At 43.7% G+C, this 19,934-nt stretch overlaps 1 protein-coding gene across 2 annotated transcripts in view; it reads right to left on the minus strand.

Moving 5' to 3' along the window:
* The window catches only part of DGKB (diacylglycerol kinase beta), a 2,237,541-nt gene that overhangs the window by 1,968,703 nt on the left and 248,904 nt on the right, over positions 1 to 19,934 (minus strand). For both annotated transcript variants that reach the window (XM_069211796.1, XM_069211795.1), the window contains exon 2: positions 3,406 to 3,671. In XM_069211796.1, coding sequence (XP_069067897.1) covers positions 3,406 to 3,475 — 70 coding nt within the window. In that variant the 5' untranslated portion in view covers positions 3,476 to 3,671. The remainder of the gene's footprint in view (positions 1 to 3,405; positions 3,672 to 19,934) is intronic.

Genomic DNA, 19,934 nt, shown 5'->3' on the forward strand with positions numbered 1-19,934 from the left:
ACTACCCTGACTGGATCCAAGTTGGTTTTCTGAGTGTATTCCCTGGTAAAATCACACAATCACACCATATAATACACCACATTTCTTCACATTGGATAACTGTGATAATTCAAGAGCTAGTACATGTGGATCAGTGCTGACCTCCCAGGATGCATGAATTTATCTGACCAATACAATTACCAATTCAGAATCGCCTGGTCAATTTGGTGACAATGGATATCACATCCAACTTGGGAGACAGATATAAAAAAATAAAAAAAACAGTAACCTTTTAAGGTCCTGTAATTGGAATAAGTATTCTTAAAATCCTTTCACGAGGATCCATTTGGAGAGCATCTTGTGCCAGCAGCCTTGGTAATTACAGCTTCAATAGTATGTTAAAGTTGGTGCACTGAAAAACGCATGTAGTTGGATCTTGGGATCAAACTAGGTGTCCACTGTGAGGCGAACTACCATCTGTCCCAGACTTGCCTTTCGGTTCCCCCTTGATGCTGTTGACTGAGTGCTCTGGGGTGTTAAGTATTTACTTTGAAAAAATTAGAGTGTTAAAAGAAGACTGGTCTTCTGAATACTTCAGTCAGGAATGATTGAATAGGTCTCTGGTGCCATTTTGTTGGTTTTCTGAACTGGGGCTATGATTTAAAGTGTCAGATGGGGGCATTTGTTTTATGTCGCTAGATATGAAATGCTTAGACTGGCACAAGAAAACTGAAGTGAAAGCATTAGTCAAGGAAGTTTTAATTTATCCAGAACAAAAGTTGGAGGTTCAAAAATGGTTAGGTTATCTCCTAATTTTGACTAAACAATGCCTATTGGTGATCTAGTAGCATTATTCCCTGACTCACTAAGCAGCATCCTGTAAACCAAAGTTTTTGGGCTTATGGAGGGATTATGGTTGCAAACCAGAAATGTAGCCTGCAGCCAAATTTGACTCAATTAAGGAAATCTTGCCTATCCCAGGGATGGAATGGATTATGAGATTAATAGCTGATCCTTGATTCATTGGGTGGTGGTGCTCAGCCATTCTTATTTCATCGAGAAATTTGTCTGGTCATTACCGATCACAAATAGGACTTCTCCATGCTAACTAGTTGTGCAACCTCCAGCAGTCAGTGTTCAATATCTCAGAGGGACCTAACAGGTCTGTGATGTCCAGAAATACCAGAGGCTGCACAGGTGCTACAGTGAACAGATAAGCATGTGTCTACAGGTGCAGGTATCCTGCTGAACCCTGTTTATGGTAGGGATTGCAATTCCCCATTAACAAGGAATTCCCAGTAATTATGGGACATGAGTTAGCATTGATTAAATCCCTCTCCTTTGTATTCTGCCCATCGATATTACTGATTGGATGGTTCCTTGAGGTGCCCAACCTCGTGGAGATGGCAATGGCCAATGGGGAACACCGAGAAGATGATCAAACTTGACTTTCTAGAAGAAAGAAAAATCGTAACAAGGTTTGCGTAGGTGAACCTGTGGAAGGATCAATAATGGCAGAACGGCTAGAGGGACTGAAGATGCCAGCTAACCCTTTGCCCTCGTCCCAGATGTAACCAAAGGCATGGGGCCTATCAATCCCTCATCAACAGACTCGACAACATTGGCATACATGGGAACGCCCTGAAGTGGATTGCCTCCTTCCTTGCAGGATGTATGCAGAGCATCCAGATACCTCCCTTTGCCTTCGAACCCAAGTACATCGTATGCGGCGTACCCCGTGGATCTTCCCTCAGCCCCACATTATTGGATGCCTACATGACCCCCCTCATGTACATTGTCAGATCCTGTGGCTCCAACATCTTTTCCACGCAGACGACACACAGCTCATCTTCTCACTCACTGAAGACCCCCCACCCCCAAAACTAACTTCCACAACACCATGACCAATGTAGCCAACTGGATGAGAGCCAATTGCCACAATCTCAACTCCAATACAACAGAAGTACTGATCCTTGGGAGAAACACACCCATATGGGACCACAGCTGATGGCAGGCCAAACTCTGACCCACACCCGCACCGACAGACCATGTACGCAACCTCAGCATCATAATCAACAGCGAACTGACTATGAATTGACAAGTCAACATAGTCTCTGCCTCCTGCTTACACATCCTTTGCATGCTCCTCAAAATCTTCAGATGGATCCCAATCAACACCAGAAAAACTGTTACCCAGGCCCTCATCACCAGCCACCTCAACTACTGCAATGTACTCTACTCCAGAATCTCAACATACCTCCTCAAATGACTCCAGACCATACAGAACTCTGCAGTCATACTCATCCTGGACCTCCCTAAGTGAACCCATATCATCCCCAATTCCAGTGACCTTCATTGGCTCCCCAACCAGGAGAGAGGCCAGAGCAAAATCCTCACATATGCCTACAAGCCCTTACACAATCAAGGACCAGACTACATCAACTACCAACTAAACTTTCATCCCCCCAAAAGACACCTGTGCTCCTCCTCACAAGCCCTCACACACACCCATCATATCTGTCGCAGAGTCAGCGTTCTTTCTCCTACATCATGTTTAAGACCTGGAACAACTTACTCCTCTACCTACAAACAGCACCCACCCTCACAGACTTCAGAAAGATACTCAAGACATGTTTTTTAGATGAAAACCTCGCACCCTAGTGCTCAGATACCCCCAGGGGTGGCAGTGCTGCATTCTACAACTAGTGATTGATTGATTGATTGATTGATTGAATGCCCTGACACTCCTTCACAAGCAGAGCCATCCGTGACTGTGGGTGTTTGGCTGAGAAAAGGGAGGGAGGGCATGATGTGACATAAGTCCCTTCTTATATGGAAACCATGCTTACCCAGCTGACCCAGGGCTAACAGAATTGTAGTGCCTTCCCAGGCTGGGTCCCCTCTTGCGCAAGGCCAATCCATCCAATGTACAAATATGGCTGTGCCCACTCAGCGAACCACGTCACCTGCCAAGCAGGCATAATTGAAATTACACGCAGGCCTACTTATAACATACCGATTAACCATGGGGCAGAATTGTTCTCTGACTGACCTATAGTGTTGTGTTTTTGATATATATCAGAATTCATGTTTGGAAAACTGTTGCAGACATTAAACAATGTAAAGGTAATCAAATATAATTTATAACTATACACAACTGAAACTTTCCTCTTTGGCTTATGGGTTGCAGATAATATAAATCTGTGGTGGAAGCTTGGGATGGCAAATGAAAAAGGAAAATATGTGTATACTTTTCGTTGGGAAACTTAAATGCAAAAGAGCTATGGCTCAGTTCTCAATCAAGACAACATAAAAAGTGTAATCAGAAAATATAAAATTAGACTGTGCATGTTTAATGTCACCAATTCACACATTAGATTTTGAGCCGGCAATGCATTTTACATTTTAGAGTGGCATTGTACTTACATTCTGCGTACTTCTGAAGCTGCGAGAACTCTGCAGGGCTCAGATTGACCCAGTTCTCGTGATTGGTCATAATGGCCCTGTATTTCCTTTTAACAGATAGGATGAATGCGGCATATGACTCCACTGGTAATTGAATTATTTCACTTACGAGGCTCCAAGTATTTCGACCTTCTGAGTTTAAAAGTACTTTACTTTCTGAGAGGTGTTAGCATTATGTTCCACATCTTTGAGGAAGGCCGTTTTTTCCATGAGACCATTCAAAATGCCTGGAGAAAAACACAGTAGGACATATGCATTATTGTCATTGAGAGTACACACATTTTGAAAGATCTGTACAGAAATTGTCTATTTCTTCCTTTTGTTATTATCATTTTCACTGAGTTGTAACATCAATAAAGAGGTTAATCAACATTCTAGTATGTATGGTATGAAGGTACCATCTGCCACATAAAATATATGAAATAAAGTACCCCCTGCCGTACATTAAGGGGATATCGCAAGTCCCTGAGTAGTTCCATTACCATATGAAGAAACAAGGACTTTGGCATAATTACCTAAGGAGTGCAAAAAGTAAACTCTTTGCATAAATATTTCCTTTCTGCATGCTTGAAACTGTACAGCTATAAAAACAGAGCAAAAGACAGAAAAGCCACATTTTCTGTTTGTTCTTTAAACTGCTGCTTTAATTATGCTCCATGACTTGACCTACCTTCCACTCAGTTGCTCACTCTGGCAGCAGTCCTTGTGACCTCAGAACTCAACTGTAATATGTTATCACAATTAAGCAGCTACTTACTTTCTTTATAATAAGTGACTGGATGTGCCACAAGTCACCCAGTTGTCTATTATAAAGGAATTAGAGATTTGGATTTATATAGGGATTGCGAAATCCCACGTATTATAAGGATAATGCAAGTTATTGAGGAGGTCCGTGACAACTAGCAGTAGGAAGCCAAAGACTGAGTACCTTTATAAGGTCATGAAACTCCGAGGAGACTTTCAATATCCTTATAATATGTAATAGGATTACTTTTTCCTTACAAAACGTGGCCAGATCAACCTGCCCACAAAATGCTTAAATTCTTGGTGTTGCTATTTCATATGAAAGAGATAGGATGTTTGCTGACATGAAGAATAAAAGTAGACTATGCAATGCAAAATTAAATACACCAAAAAGCGGTTCAATATTGGTTGCAAAAAATATATTAGAATCAGTTTAATGAAAGACAGAGTTAAAAAAGTGATGTGCAAAATGAGCAGAGAGATTCTATCATTAGAAATTACGTTTCACATTAGGTTAACACATAACTCGGTTTACAAATATCTTTTAAATCCTATTCTCATTTAGAAACTGATTTTACATTGGTATTGGACTAAGGCACTTTTGACACCCAAGTGACCCAAGTATGTGTATGGTGCTGGCAGGTGGTGACAAATGAAATTAGGAATGGAAGTTGAAAACATGTCAAAAAATACATGCATTGTACAAGCAATTCAAAATGTTCTGAACTGCTTTAAAACTGTGCAACACACTCCTGTCATATATAATTTAGCAAGACTTTTGGCTTTAAGTAAAGTTCAGCGGTAATGAAAGATTCTCCACTTTCTGCAGAACATTTTCTAAATGGACATAAAATCCAGGTGTAGAATGTTCTTCATCTTAAGAAAGCTATTGTGCAAGAAATTTTACTAATGACCTCTCCAAATTAATCACTCCAGAAATGTTCCATTGCCACTCAACACCAGTTCTGTGATTCTCCACACAGAGCCCAAGGTCCCACCCTCCTTTAGCTAGGCGATCAACTGAGGTCATTCATAATGAGATGGCACCACCCTGTGCCCAGTTCATATATTTGACGGCAAGACAGGAGGCCTTAACCTCTTGTTTATGTTTCTAATCTTGCTAGTTCTTTAATTGCAGCGGAAACAGCAGGCACTATCTTCTGTATAGAAGTAGACACAAATCATCATTAAATGTTCTAAAAATTTTTATGACTGTCCTTCCCATACTATTCTCCAAGAGCCTTTGACATAACCTTCTATAGTTAATGCCCCTCAACCAACATATCCATACATAGATGCAGGCCATATAATAATCTAAATTGCACAAGGTGAGCCCTCATGGTAACTAAAGTTTAGTCAAAGAAGTAAAGGAAAGAATAAGAATGAAAAGGAAAGCATTGTGGCAGAGAACACAAGGTATTCATTGCAAACTTAAAAATTAACTGATCACACTAACCACAATGGAAAACAGGGACCTGTGAAATTCAAGCTAGAGGGCAGTGAAGACTCACTCAGCTCATGTCGACCTCTGCAGACTAGCACATTCAACAGAGCGGCATGAGGCACTCGAAAAATGAACAGGCGTGCCTATATGTGGCAGACATATAATCGGGCAAGAAGCGATTTAACTGGAAACACACTGACGGTCAGTCCCATGCTTTTTGCCTTCAACCTCCTGTTTTCAGGACCTGTTTTGTTAGATTTTTAGACTCTCTGCACTTTTACCACTGCTAATTACTGCTAAAGTGCTGTGCTTTCTCCTTAAAACATTGTAAAATTGGCTTACACCCAATCGTACATTTAATCAACTTGTAAGTCCCCATTTAAATAATACTACCTGTACCTAGGGCCTGCAGATCAAAAGCTACTACTGGGCCTGCAGCACTGATTGTGCAATCTACTTAAGTAGTCTTTAAAACATGTCTCAGGCCTGCCATTGCCGCCTGTGTGTGCAGTTTTAAACTGCCACTTTAACTTGGAGAAGTAACCCCCTGCCAAGCCTTCAATGTCCCTACTGCTGCATATATGTCACCTCTAAGGTAGGCCCTAGGCAGCCCAAAGTACGGGGAACATTGTACTTGAAAGGTCAGGAAGGTGGTTTTAGGTTTCACATGTCCTGGTAGTTAAAAACTCCTCAATTCATTTTTCACTACTGTGAAACCTACCTTTAACACTGGGCTGCCGTATTACATTTTTAAATATGTGTTCACCTTTTAGTGGGAAGAGGTAAACGTTTTCTTGTTTGGTGTCTGAGAAAATGTAATTAAAATCCTCTTTAATGGTAAAATCGGATTTCAAGTTACCATTTCGAAAATCCCACTTTTAGAAAGTTGTCATTTTTCTGCCCTATTTGGTCTTGCAGCCAGTTTCTGGGTCACATGACTGGGTGTAGTTGGCAGTTGAACTTTGTTTAGTTCTTCTAGACAGTCACACAAGAGAGGAATTAGGTGTTTCTAGACGGGCAGAGGAGGGAGGATGCAGCTGGGCCCAGCCCCACTAGCAACAGAATAGGCTGCACCCTCACAAAGGACTCATCACCAGTGCATTGTTAATGCAGACAGCTTGGCGCCAGGGCAGAGGAGGCAGGAAACTTCAAGGACTTCAAAGAGAATTCTCTAAAAACATCTCCTACTTCAACAAAGGTACCAGGTATAAACATACGGCCCTTAGATCCACTTTTCAGTACACCTCTGGATCTGTGGATTACTCGGATGGACTGCTGTGGTGCTTTGCAAGAAGGACTGCTACTCAGTGCATACACCTCCGCGCCCTTATATATTCTGCAGTAATCTTCCACTGTAAGTGCATTTAGTATTTGTCACTGTTGTGCATACCCTTTGTCACCCTTACATACTCTACAGTAATCACTGAAGAGTATGCAAGTGTGTTGAGTGGTATGTACTGCTGTGCATTGCCCCTCAGTACACTTACATACTCTAAGTATATACGCCTTATATACTCTAAGTATGTAAGGGTGTCAAGGAAAATGCACAGCAGTGCAATCAATGTTTTTTTAAAAGTTAAAGCTCATTAAAGTTTAATCTGAATTGGTTTTTAAACATAGAGAGACTGCTTCTTCTTCCAACCCTGTTTAAAAACCTAACACAGCAGATTCATACCATCAGCGGAGTGGTGGAATTTATCAGTAATTCAGCATTACAAGAGTAATGAGGAATTATCAAATACCGCCAATTCTTCTGGCAGAATTAAACGTTCTACCGACTCCTGATTTAAACCCTCTTGCCAAGCCTTAAACTCCATTCTTATTATATAAATGACACTCAAAGGCAGGCCCTAGGTAGCCCAAAGGACAAAGGTCTGTGTAATTAAAAAGTTGGAGATGTACTTTTAAGGTTTACATGTCCTGGTAGTGAAAAACTCAGAAATTCATTTTTCAATACTGTGAGGCCTACCCCATCCATAGGAAAACATTGGAGATTCCTTCCTAATGATAATAAGTTGTAATTTCAACGTAGGTGTAGGTAGCCATGTCATGTTTTGTGTCTTTAGACTTTTAGAAAGTTGCCATTCTCCTGCCTTAACCAGTTGTGTCTGTAGCCTGCCTTGGGTCACGTCACTGAGTGTAACTTACAGTTAGACTTTGTGAATTCTTACAAGACAGTCACACAATAGAGGGAGTAGGTGTGCCTGAATGGGACATCTTCTGGCAGGAAGAGGTGTCTGAGTTGAGCACAGCCTACTTGAAAATGAATGGGGAGCAATCTGCCTTCAAACAAAGCACATATTACCTCCCCATTTCCACCACAGCCAGCTGTGAGCCAAGGGAGTCCATGCACTTCAAAGTCACTGTCTAGATGCTTCTGTCACCTTTCAGAACCAGGACCCCAGTGTATAAAAGTAGGAATTTAGATACCACCTCTTTAGTTCACTTCTGGAGTGGTGGACTGCTGTGCTTCAAAAACAACTGCCACTCAGCTACTGTCTTGGTGATCTGCTGCCTTTCTGCCTTGCTGACCTCTTGCCTAAGGAAGGACTGGTCTTGCAACTTGAACCCACAAACACCATAGTGACTCCAAAGGGCTAGCTTGCTGACCTCCAGATCTGAGTCTCAAGGTCGCAAAAGGCTCCCTTCACCGTGGACCCACACCTGAGCCCAGTCTGGGGGAGCCCTAACCCTCCAAGTGGAGCCCCACCAGTCCTGTCCCTTGGAAAAGGTGCTAGATAGCCAAACTCAAAATTGGGAACTTTTTGGCTAAAAACTGCTTAGAGAAGCAGGAGGAGACTGGGACAAACCTGCTCACCAATATACCCGAGGTGCATTGCTTATCAGATTGACTGTGTAGCTTCTCCCATTATGTTCTTCTCAGCAGCAGAAAATCTTTTTCAGCTGTCCTTTCCCAAAGGGATATCTGTCCTTGTGGAACTGTCTTCAGCTACAACCCTCTGCCTTATTCCGCTACAGATTTTTGACTTCCAGTTCAGAGGCTAATTCCAAACTTAGAAAACTTCCCTGCGGCTTTGACCCAAGGCCATTTGACGAACATGCTTGCTCCTCGGACACCTTTGATGCCTTGCCCCACTGAACTTTACTTACTCATAAAAAAAAAATCAGAAATTTTTCTAAGTCCAAAGTTAAGTGTTGACCTGGCTCAATCCCCATCTTTTATCTGAACTGTTTTCCATCACAGCCTGCCATATTTCCCAACTTTGACCTGCTCTCGCCCGACTAGATTTATGCCGTTGGTGCTTTGATCTTTTAGGAGATAGTTTTCTCTAAAACCTTTAAAAAAACATAACTCTGTTCTCCTGTTTGGATTACTTCTATTTTGGTGTCAAATAATGTTTCACAATTTACAGCATTTTTCTAAACTGGCTTGGGATTTTTGTGTTGTGTTTTCACTTTGCCACTGTTTGTGTGCTGCATCAATATTTTACATATTGCCTCTAAGTTAAGCCTGACTGCTTTTTTGCAATGCTACCAAGGGTTAAGCACAAGTTAATTTAGTGACTTTTTGTACCTCACCCTGCAAAGATTTGCAGCTGTCACTTGACCAGGGCTCACACTCTAGTCAACCAACAACCCCATTTCTTACAGACTGGACCTGCATCTTGAATCCAGTACCACAAAGTGACTCCAAGAGCTAGTTGCCATACCCCTTGATCAGACCCTTAGGGTCAGAAAATTCTCCAACCACTTTGAATCCAGCATCTGGACTTAGCCTGCTGTGAGTCTTGCCCCCTCCCAAGTGTGCATCCCTATTTGACACAATGTGACACATCTCCTCACAGCTTTGCAGCAGAACTGCCGCTGCATGATGCATACCCGATGAAGGATCTTGCATCACAGCCTGCAGCACATCAAAACTGCAACTTCACAATGCATCACCTGAAACAGGAGTTTACATTGCAAGCCTCCGTTGACAACACCCTGGGAGACAATGCTGACTCTCACATAACCAATCTGTTGACTGCTCCATCAGAACTTCCACTGCATGACATAACCATGATGCAGGCCCTCCCATCTCCACCCACAGATGTTCGGAATGGTCACTGAACAACGCATCCACAATGGAAAATTTCACAATGCTCTTAACCGATTTAAGGACAGATTTTTAAGTATTTTTTTCAGTGGGCCTAACTTGGTCCCTGTATCTAGCCTGCCATCCATTGTGATAGGGTGAACTTCAGACTTTGTTTTAGTCCAACGTGACCAGATAACTATAGTTGGTGCTTTATTCTCCTGAGCACAGTTTTCACTTCAGTATTTAAAATTACATAGCTCCAGTTCTACTGATTAGATTTTTGCCGTTTTGGTCTCCAATAATATATTAAATTGTACTCTATTTCTACAAATTGGGATATGATTTTTCTTGTGTCGTTTTACTTTCTTACTGTTTGACGAGCTGTATAAATACTTTATGCATTGTCTCTAAGTTAAATCTGACAACTTTGTGCCAATCAACAAGACCTTTAAGCACATGTTAATTTATGGTTGGCTTGTATTTCCCCCTGACAAGAACTGAGGTTGCTGCTTGAGTAGGGTTCCAAACCCCTCATCCAGTAACCCATTTTCCAACAGTTATGCAAATATAAAAATAACTCTTCAGTAACAGAAGTAAACCACCATGGACAACATTGAAAGGGATCCAATACACCTACATTTAGTATCATTTCAGAAAATACACAGATGAAAGAAATGTGAAACATAGTATTTATCTGTTATCAGACATCAGTAGAAGGTCACAACTATGGGGGCTTCTAAGTTGACTTGGTAGGATCTTTCAAACACATCCTGGTTGCAGGACAATGGCTGCCACAACTGCAGGTTCACTGCTATAACTATATTTTTCTCTTGTGCATTTTTTCAAAGCACCCATATTCAACACTGATATAATTGCAGTGTTATTGTTAATTCAACTTGTTGAATGCAGAAATTAGTTATTCTCCTCGTTCGGAGCAATCCCAAATTTTGCAATCCATGTAGACCTTGAAACATTGCTTGTTACATCGTTGTTGCCTTTCAACTGTTAGTAATAACTTGAGGTGCTTCTTAAAATAGTATTTTTGGAATTTGTGAAACTTGAGAAATTTAAATTTGTAGAAAAATCTATAAATATTTAGTGAAGAAAGACTACCCCCAGGATAATTACAATGTATGGATCTTGATAGCCATGCATCACAATTCATAAAATAAACTCAACCTTTGGCACAGTTGTAGATGTGAAATGAGAGACATGAGATATGAAGAAGAAACATTTTTATTTATTACATTATGATTTGCCTACATGCTGCTGTCTCCCTACAAACTGATCTGAAGTAATACCATGAGAAACCCTTCTACTCCCCCCATTCCTCCGCTACCGAGGTATATGTTGATACAATGGATTAGACTATCACAGCTCTTTTAACCATGAGGACTGTGCCCAGTATTTCAAAGATGAATGGTTAATGAGCAGGCAGTGATGCATGTGTTCTTGGCCCTTAATTATGCTCTGAGTTCTCTGATCGTATGAAGCGTGTGTAGCCGTCCCCCGAACCGGAACAGGAAGCAGAGGAGAAGGAAGGAGGAGGAGTCGCGTCCCAGCGCGTCTGTCCTCCTGAGCGCCGAAGCCCCGTCTGTTGCCCTGAGGCACCGCGGCAGCGGGAGCACCAGCAGCGGGAGGCCAGGGCAGGCCAGGGCAGCAGGAGCAGGTGGCAGAGAGAGCGGGAGAGAGCAATTTTTTCTTTTTTTGTGTGCAGGTGCGTAGGGGGAAGGGAGCTGTCAAGGCCGGTGCTCCCTCCGTCTGCCCGCACCAACGCGAGGCACACGAGACTCACGTCACGCCGGTAGTGGCAAGCCAGTTTATCCAGGAGGGGGGAACCCCAAAGCCACCTGGGCCACTCAGGAGTCAGGCAGTGGCAGTGGACCAGTAGGACCGGAATCCCGTGGGACTCTTGGTGGGCCCAGGCCCAGGCATACAACGGTGAGTGAGGTAGGAGGGTTGAGGTATTGTGGGGGGTAGGGGGTCTTGGTAGTTCCTGTGAGGGGGTGGGGCTTTGTGAGGAGTGGTGAGGCGTGCGGGGTGGTGGTCAGAGGTTGGTGGCCCATTGGTGAGGGGTGACGCAGGGTTCTGGAGCGCGCCCTAAGTGTGGTGGGGTTCGGCAGTGCAGCTGCGCGTTCCCGCTGCCTCTGCGTGCCCATACTCCCGGCGCCGGTTTCCGCCCACCACCTGCCTGGGGCCCCATCACCATCGCTCCACGGTCTTCTGCCTCTAGCCTCATCTCCCTCTCCTCAGAGGTCCTCCTCTCCTCTCCCCTCCCCCCACCCTCCCCTCACTCACACTCCTCTCGCCTGGCTCGCGCCCATCCAGCCAGCTCTATGCTATCCTAAACCACTTTTCAGCAATCAAACAATCCAAAAAAAAAAAAAAGGGAAAAATGCGTAAAGAATCCTTCAAACTGCACAGCTGGCCAGGAGAGTGCCGGGTGAGCGTGGCCATGTTAGTTAGCGGCCACAGAGTGAGTGCACCAGGGCAGCACGGAAGCGGCCCAGCTAGGTCTGGGTGCAGCCTGGGGGCGCCCTGTGTGCCCCGCTCACCAATAGCACCTAATATCGACAACCCCTAGACAACCCCTTGTTCCTGAGGAGTCCACCTCTTCAGGCATCGCTAGCTGCTGCATTACCTTACCTACCAACATTCAGCAGGAGGCTTTGGGCCAAGGATCCATCCATTTCCCTCCAGCCAGGGTGAGCGCAGCAGTCTTAGTAAACTGCAGCAGAGAGTGCGCACCGGGGCCACACGGAAGCGGCCCAGCCAGGTCCGGGTGCGGCTTGTGAGAGTCCCGGGTGCCCCGCTCACTGAGCATCTCGGGTCATCAACGCTAGTCCATCCGTCTCAAGTAAATTGAGTTCCTCCCGCAGAAATCTGGGCTAAGAGAACTCAGCCATGAGATCAGGATGCCTCAGGCTGGCAACAAAGGGTAAAGTCAAAACTTCAAGACCTCAAAGGGGGGCGCAAAGGAACTAAAACTGCTCCGCACAGAGCCAGCAAAATAGTAGGTACGATCAGCAGGCACCGCCCCTTACTCCCTTGCAGGTCTACCTCAAGAAAACAGGTTTTTCCAACAAGTCTACCTTTCTAAAAGATCCAGCCGCAGCCTTCTTCTCAAATCTTGATATCGACGTGGACCTGCCAACCCCTTTGGTTCCACAACCAATGGCCACAGGGCAATTGTGGCTCGAGGTACCAACAAACCCCACTCAACAATTAGGGGTAGATTTACCCATCCAGGAAGCTTCAAAGCGTCTGACCCCCGAAGTACATAATAACCACACAGCTCATGAACGACCAAACGTCTCCAGGGTCACTAGCAGCCCAACAGTGCGTAAACATCTGCAGACGGGCAGTATTGTGACCACGGCCCAGGTTCATGTTCAAGAGAGGGAATTTTCGCAAAGTGACCAACAGCAGGGCGCATCTATTAATCCTAGTAACACAGAGCTTTTACTCTCCACAGGTATCTCGATAGAGGTACACAACGACATCGTGCATATGGGAATGCGCCAACAATCAACCCCCATCTCGCGGTCAAATCTTAATACCCTGGGGAGCAATGAGAGATTGGATATGGGCTTTGAAGTAGCTACAGGAATAATGGAAGACTCTTGGTTGCAGTCACTCTCAATAACAAACAACAAAGACCTAGGTGAAGCATTGGACCTAAAAACCCTTGACTTAATGAATCCTAAAGATCAGTATTTAAACAAACCGCTACTGGTGGGTAGCACCGAATACAGTTCCTCTATACCGCAACTAGAAAGGCCACCTAACTCAATTATGGAAATTTCAAGTGGTATAAGAAACCCACAACATGACGTCGTAGCAATGGCAAGAAGCATCCTGACTATTTCTCCCCTGGAGGCTAATAGAGAAGGTAAAACATTATTTTCCAAAAGTCCCTCTCATGCAGGTTACCCGAGCAGCGAAATGGAAGATCTCACTCGATTACATGCCTCACTGTTAAATGCTCTACACACTTCAACGACGGCTCTTAACATGCAATCGGACAAGCTTGACTTACAAATGGACCTAATGAATGTTATGGCAATACACATCGCTGACATCAATCGTAAACTGGATCTGCTGGCCATTCGGCCATTGGAGCAAATATCTAATCAACAGCAAGCCTTTTGCAACTGTGGCCCAGTAATAGATAAACTAAGCATGCTACCAACTATTTTAACAGAGATTCTGCAGAAAGTTAAAACAAGCAATATCGAGGAAGCAATATTCAATACTACAAGCCACGATTCAGGTGATATAGTCAGTCTTCAAAAGACACCAGGTTTGGCGGCAAGTAGTCCTACAAAAAAAGAGGCAACTACCCAGGGTATTTACTCAATTAGTACGGATGAATCGTCACAGCTGAAAGAAGTAGTGCCCACTAATTCTGAGTGTACAAACGAGCGCTCAGCTCGAAAACCGAAACCCCTAACTAAGAGACAAAAAAGCGAGCCAGGAAGGGAAGGAAACAAACATGTGCCAAAACAGTTAATGATAATCTTTACCCAATTTTTTCGGTGTTCCAGAAACCACAAACCCAAGACCCTGGATCTTCAGGGAATAAGAAGACCCCAAATTACGGGAAAGCCACAAGGGATGGGGCAGTCAATGGTTTAGGTCCGTCACCAACTGCCGCTTCACCAAAGTCAGCTGTACACAAAACATCTCAGTCGACAGTGCAATTTCAGTCTAACCCGCACGCCTTGGAATTGAGGGTGAGGGAAGATCTGGACCAGGCACCCCAACAGAGGTGTCCAAAGGAAAAAACGCACATGAGTAGCAAAAAATCTCTAAACCAACCAGACGCTCTAAAACCGAGAAAGGACCTACCATGGTCAATAACAGCCGGAATACTAAGACCAAAGAACGTCCCACACGCAGCGGCATCAGCCACCACTATACTCGGTAGGAACAAGAAGCAACTTGTGCCCCAATTATCACCTTGTCAAGCCACCACTTCGCACGTAGCTGCCACACAATTCGCAGCAACTCCCCCGGGTACCACAGTAGGCATCATGTCGAGCCTCAAGTTAAACCCATGGAAAGGATCTTGCACCCAAGCTGGTGCCACGCAAGTCATAGAAATTTCCCCAGATACAATGTCGGGCAATTGACCAAACTACAAACTACTTTCAAGAAAAAATACTGATGAGGCAAAAGCACAGTCCATAAGTCAGACTCATAAACTCTCACTCTCAGCATACAACTTGCAATCCGGCATCGGTAATATCAGCAGCGAAGAGCTCCAGACAACAAGCCCAAGTCACAGCCACCCCTCTAGGGTGGTCACAATTATAAACAATCAAGGGCTAATAAAAACTAAAGTTACGTTTCATAAAAGCCAAACCTCGGCAACCAATTTCTTAAACGAAGTTTCCTCAATCAAACAAACACCCATGTTAGACAGGGTACCATATAGTAGTCAGTCAGAGGGGGGCCAGTTGAGAAGGCCATCGACACAGAGAAACACCGATCACCCCCACCAATTACAATCCACTCAGGCCACAGAGAATGATCGTGAATTAAGGCAGATCCTTTTTACCCCGCAATAGAAATCACGAGGCCATCAAGACAGCTTAAATAGGGGTAACATTCTGAGGCTTCTTGCGGAGTTCCCATCAACTAAGAAAATCGTATCCGCAGACTTGACACCCGCGAAATTCCTCTCTGGCAGCGCTCAAAATGGCCTGGAGCAAACACTAACAATGTGGAGAACAAGTGATATTGCTACATTAATTATGGCAGTCAAACAGCAATTCGAAATTTGGGGCATGCGGTTATCAGAACCATCCAGTCAACTCTATCCCTTTCCCCTATTGTTAAATTTTAGAGAAAAATTGCCAACAGCCATCAAATTCATAGGGGGCTTGGAATCTGGGGAACTGGAACAAGGGCAGTTTAATTGGAAGGTACCTAACTTAAAAACCAACAGTGCCCTCAACTGTACTGAAGGGAGAGCAAGATGAATGGAGATGGATGGCTCACACTTTAAATTCAAGGAAAAACAATTGACCTAGCGCATTAAATACAGTAAACATTGATCAAAGTTTGGCTGTCACCATAATGTCCTGGAACATCGCTGGTGCAAAAACCATCATAGCAGACGGGTTCACAGCAATGACTAGTTGCAATTATTTCATAATCCTACTACAAGAAACGTGGCTGGAGGACCTAATCGAATTAGGAGGCTACTCGCTAGACCACATTAGTGCCAAAAAATCAAAGAAATCAGGTAGGCCAAGCATGGTCTAGCCACATTCATTTCAACAGCACTTCTTGTTTCAACAGAGCAGTTGGCTTTCTCAAAGACCGACATGCAGGCCATTAAAATCACCTTTAGCACTAATCAGCACGCACCGCTAGTCATTTTTAACATCTATGCCCATCCGCGGAAAAATCGGAAAGTACTGCTCTTTGATGAATTACTGAAGAGGGTGGAAGAGATAAGATGTGCTAATCCAGTATGGGACATATTAGTGACAGGCAACTTCAATGCTAACTTAATGCACATTCCAGAACCAGACGAGCAACTGGCAGCTGAAAATGCCATATGGTCAGTGCCGCTCCAAACACTGCCAGCACAGAAAAGACTGGACACAAGGGGTAAACAACTGGTAGAGGCACTAGAGCACATGAGTATGAGGGTACTAAATGGCAGGATCAACGATGACATCCCACCAAGCGTCACTCATCATAGCGCAAAGTCCGCAACAATAATAGACTATACAGCCGTGTCACTTCCTTTTCTAGCTCATGTTAGCAAATTTTAAATTAAACCTACTCTCCATAGTGACCACTCATATCAGCACATAGAACTTGTTTGGAATGCTCCGTGCCTTCTTCCAGCTATAAAGGAACTAGGGACAATAACATCTATCAACCTAAACCGCCTGATCTGGTCGGAGTCTTCATTACCAAGGCTGTGTAAAAACATAAAACATTTGCTTCATTTGGCAATATGCCAGGACCTACCAACAGTGGAAGCGTGGGCCACTTTTCTTCAGTCAGTACCCTCTCTTGGCCTCGCCAGGCGTCAATTGCCACATAATAATCAGGCAAGGTCTTCAAACCTACCAGTAAACATTTTAGAACTAAGGAAGGAATTGAGGCGCAACCTTAGACTAATAAAAGATAGTTCTCCCACAGCAACCCAATGTGCCCAAATGAAAACCCTACGGAAAAATTACAAGAATCAGGTATGGCAAATGCAACCAAAAAGGAGGACGACTTCTGGCTCAAATTACTTCATAATTCAAGGAAGGCTAATTCAAGGGCCTTTTGGACAACAGTGAATGGAATCGGCCGGCAGGTAAGAATAATAAACTTCACATCAGTCCCAGAAGGAAAATGGGTGGAATACCTTGCCAACATTTTCTTTAATCCACCCTCAGCTGAAGTAAATCAGCCTCTGAAGGAGTCAATAAAACTCACAGATGTCAGTCAGAGCGGGACAGGGTTTAGCACCAAGATCGTTGCCCTAGCCATCAGGAAGGGTCGCAGGGATGGGGCCCCTGGTCCTAATGGTCTTCCGCAAGCTGTCTTCAAGGCTGACCCTGAATATTGGTCAACAACACTGTCAATCCTGTACACTGAAGTTGAATGTAACACAATCATTCCAGAAAGTTGGAGAGGATCTATCATTAACCCAATATACAAGGGGGGTTTTAGAGCAAACCCAGCCAGTTACAGATTGATAGCGTTAATTGACAGCGAGGCCAAATACTTCGCCACCTTAGTCCTGGCCGAACTGCTCAATTGGTCAAACTCAAATAACCTGATTCCTTTGAATCAAACTGGTTTTAGGAAGGGATATGGTACAGTGATTAACATTCTTACACTAGGAGACATTGCCAACCGAGCAAAATGCTTAAAGAAAAAACTATATTTATGTTTCGTGGACTTCAAAAGTGCTTTTGACCGAGTCGATAGGGCACTTCTCTGGAGCAAATTGCGAAGGTGGGGCCTGCAAGAGCGTACTCTCAGATGCATAGAAATGCTATACGATAAAACCTGGGTACAAGTCAAGGTAGCAGATGGCTCAAAAATTTCTAGCAGGATACCAACAAATATAGGACTAAAACAGGGCTGTGTTTTGGCCCGCACCTCTTCAACCTTTCACAGCAGATCTCTCCTTGAAGCTGGATGCAACCAACTCGCACTCTCCAAGGATGGGACGTTTGACCCTATCACACCTTTCATACGCTGACGATATTGTTCTGCTAAGCCACACGAAAATAGGGCTGCAGCGGTTGGTCACTACTTTAGGTAATTACGCAAAGACAAACAAATTAGAAGTTAACACCTTAAAGACCAAAACCATGTCCATGGGATGTCCTTTGAATCTAGCTAACAATATAAAGTTGAATGGCATTTCCCTTGAAACAACTCGCTGCTATAAATACCTTGACATCATTATCGATAACAAGGCCAATCTTGTGCCGCAGAAGCGCTCCATTGCACAGAAGTGCAAAGCTTTAACGTTAGCTTTCTGTACCCTAGCAAAAAGATTAAAAGGCCCATCGTATAAACCGTTATTGTCTGTTATGTCGGCCCAATTCCTCCCAGCCACTACATATGGAAGCGAAGCTTTATATGGGAAAGACGCCCTGCTACTGGACCAACAGCAAATAAAAATTTATAAGCAGGTCTTTAAACTTCCTGGCTCCGCTTCTCCCGCACAGGTTCGGCTAGAATTTGGCCTAATACAACAGCAGCTAGGCAGGAAAGTGCATACAATAAAGTCCTGGTACAAAATAAGAAAAAATATGACCAGCCCCCTAGTCATGGCTTTATGGTATTCAGTGAGCAACAATCCAAAATCAGTATATAAAAAGTATGTGTATAACTCTCTGCAAGAGACAGAAATGATGCACCTGTCGAGCGCTAAAAAAGGAAATGGGATTTCAATCCTTTCTAGCTGATAAATCTAAATTTGCACAACGCTCGCACGCCTGGCTTCTTATGCACACTTATACCACCTTGGTGCCATCACAATATCTGATTTCAACTTTTGCACTACACATCAAGCGTCGTTTGCTGGCTCTTTGTCTAGGCGCTCTAACGTCCAGAGCAGACCAACCGTCTTGGAAGAATGGAGGAGAAACTTCCTGTGGGTTATGTAAAGGTTCCAAGGAAGACATGGTCCATCTGATTTGTATTTGTCCGGCCTTAAAGGAAGCATGACGACAACTGTTAAAACCAGTCTTCGAGAGGAATGGGTTTTGGGTGCAGAGTGAGGTGTCCCAATGAACGGGATAGAGGCCAGGTCCTATAGACCTGCTAAATTGCTCTTAATGGCTAGAGTAATGGATGAGTGATAGATGATGTTTTTCTTCCTATGAGGTGTGGGTGTTAATCAGTAAATAGTACAGTATTTGTTGCTGAATGGGGCAGTAAAAGGGATGTCTTCTTGTCTGGATCCACTGTGGTGGTGAATTTAAACTAAATGTATGCACTAAGGTGTCAACTTCTGAAATACAAATGTAACATCTTTCCATGTTAGCCTCACAATTAAATTTTTTTCATGGTTTGACACTTTTTTTTCTATAAGGTTGCATGTCCTGCATGGGAGACTGCTAAAGGTTTTGAAGTCATTTTCTACATCAAATTTCATTCTAGCATACTAACCATTTTCTTTCCTTGTATCTTTTTCCATTGAGGGATGGAGCTATAATTTAGATGTGATTGTTGTTTAATAAATATCCATATAAAATATTAACTCTGGAAAATGTTTAGGTTATTTTTAACCAACTAACTAAAATTGTACTGACATTCTAACATACAACATGCCATTTTTCCTACAGCCCTGTGAATGACTGCCTTTAAAATACATTGATCTGATGTTATTACACTGCTAGATGTGCTCTTTGTGCAACAAAATCCAAACTGTACTTCACTGACAAGGCCTAATAAGGCCCAAACCAATCTGGATTTACTTGAGTTCCCTCCCAGAGAGGGTCTTGTCTGGCAGGTCTGGATAGGCTATTTCCAAGAGGAGCGGAGTCAGTACTGATTTGCATAAGGTGGGCTTCTGTCTAGAGTGGCACAGTAGGCAACAGTGGGTTTGAATGCTATCCAGAGTGATTGACAGTGGTTTAGTCTACTTACAAGTATTCCTCCTGTCACCTTTTGTGTGTTTGATGTATCAGCTTTAGTATTCAATGGTGTTCCCAGTCGAAGGCCTCTTGCTCGCTGTGACACACTATCCAACCTCTACCTCCATGATGAAGCCTAACGTGGCGG

This window comes from Pleurodeles waltl, chromosome 10, assembly GCF_031143425.1.
Source record: "Pleurodeles waltl isolate 20211129_DDA chromosome 10, aPleWal1.hap1.20221129, whole genome shotgun sequence".
Lineage (NCBI taxonomy): Eukaryota > Metazoa > Chordata > Amphibia > Caudata > Salamandridae > Pleurodeles > Pleurodeles waltl.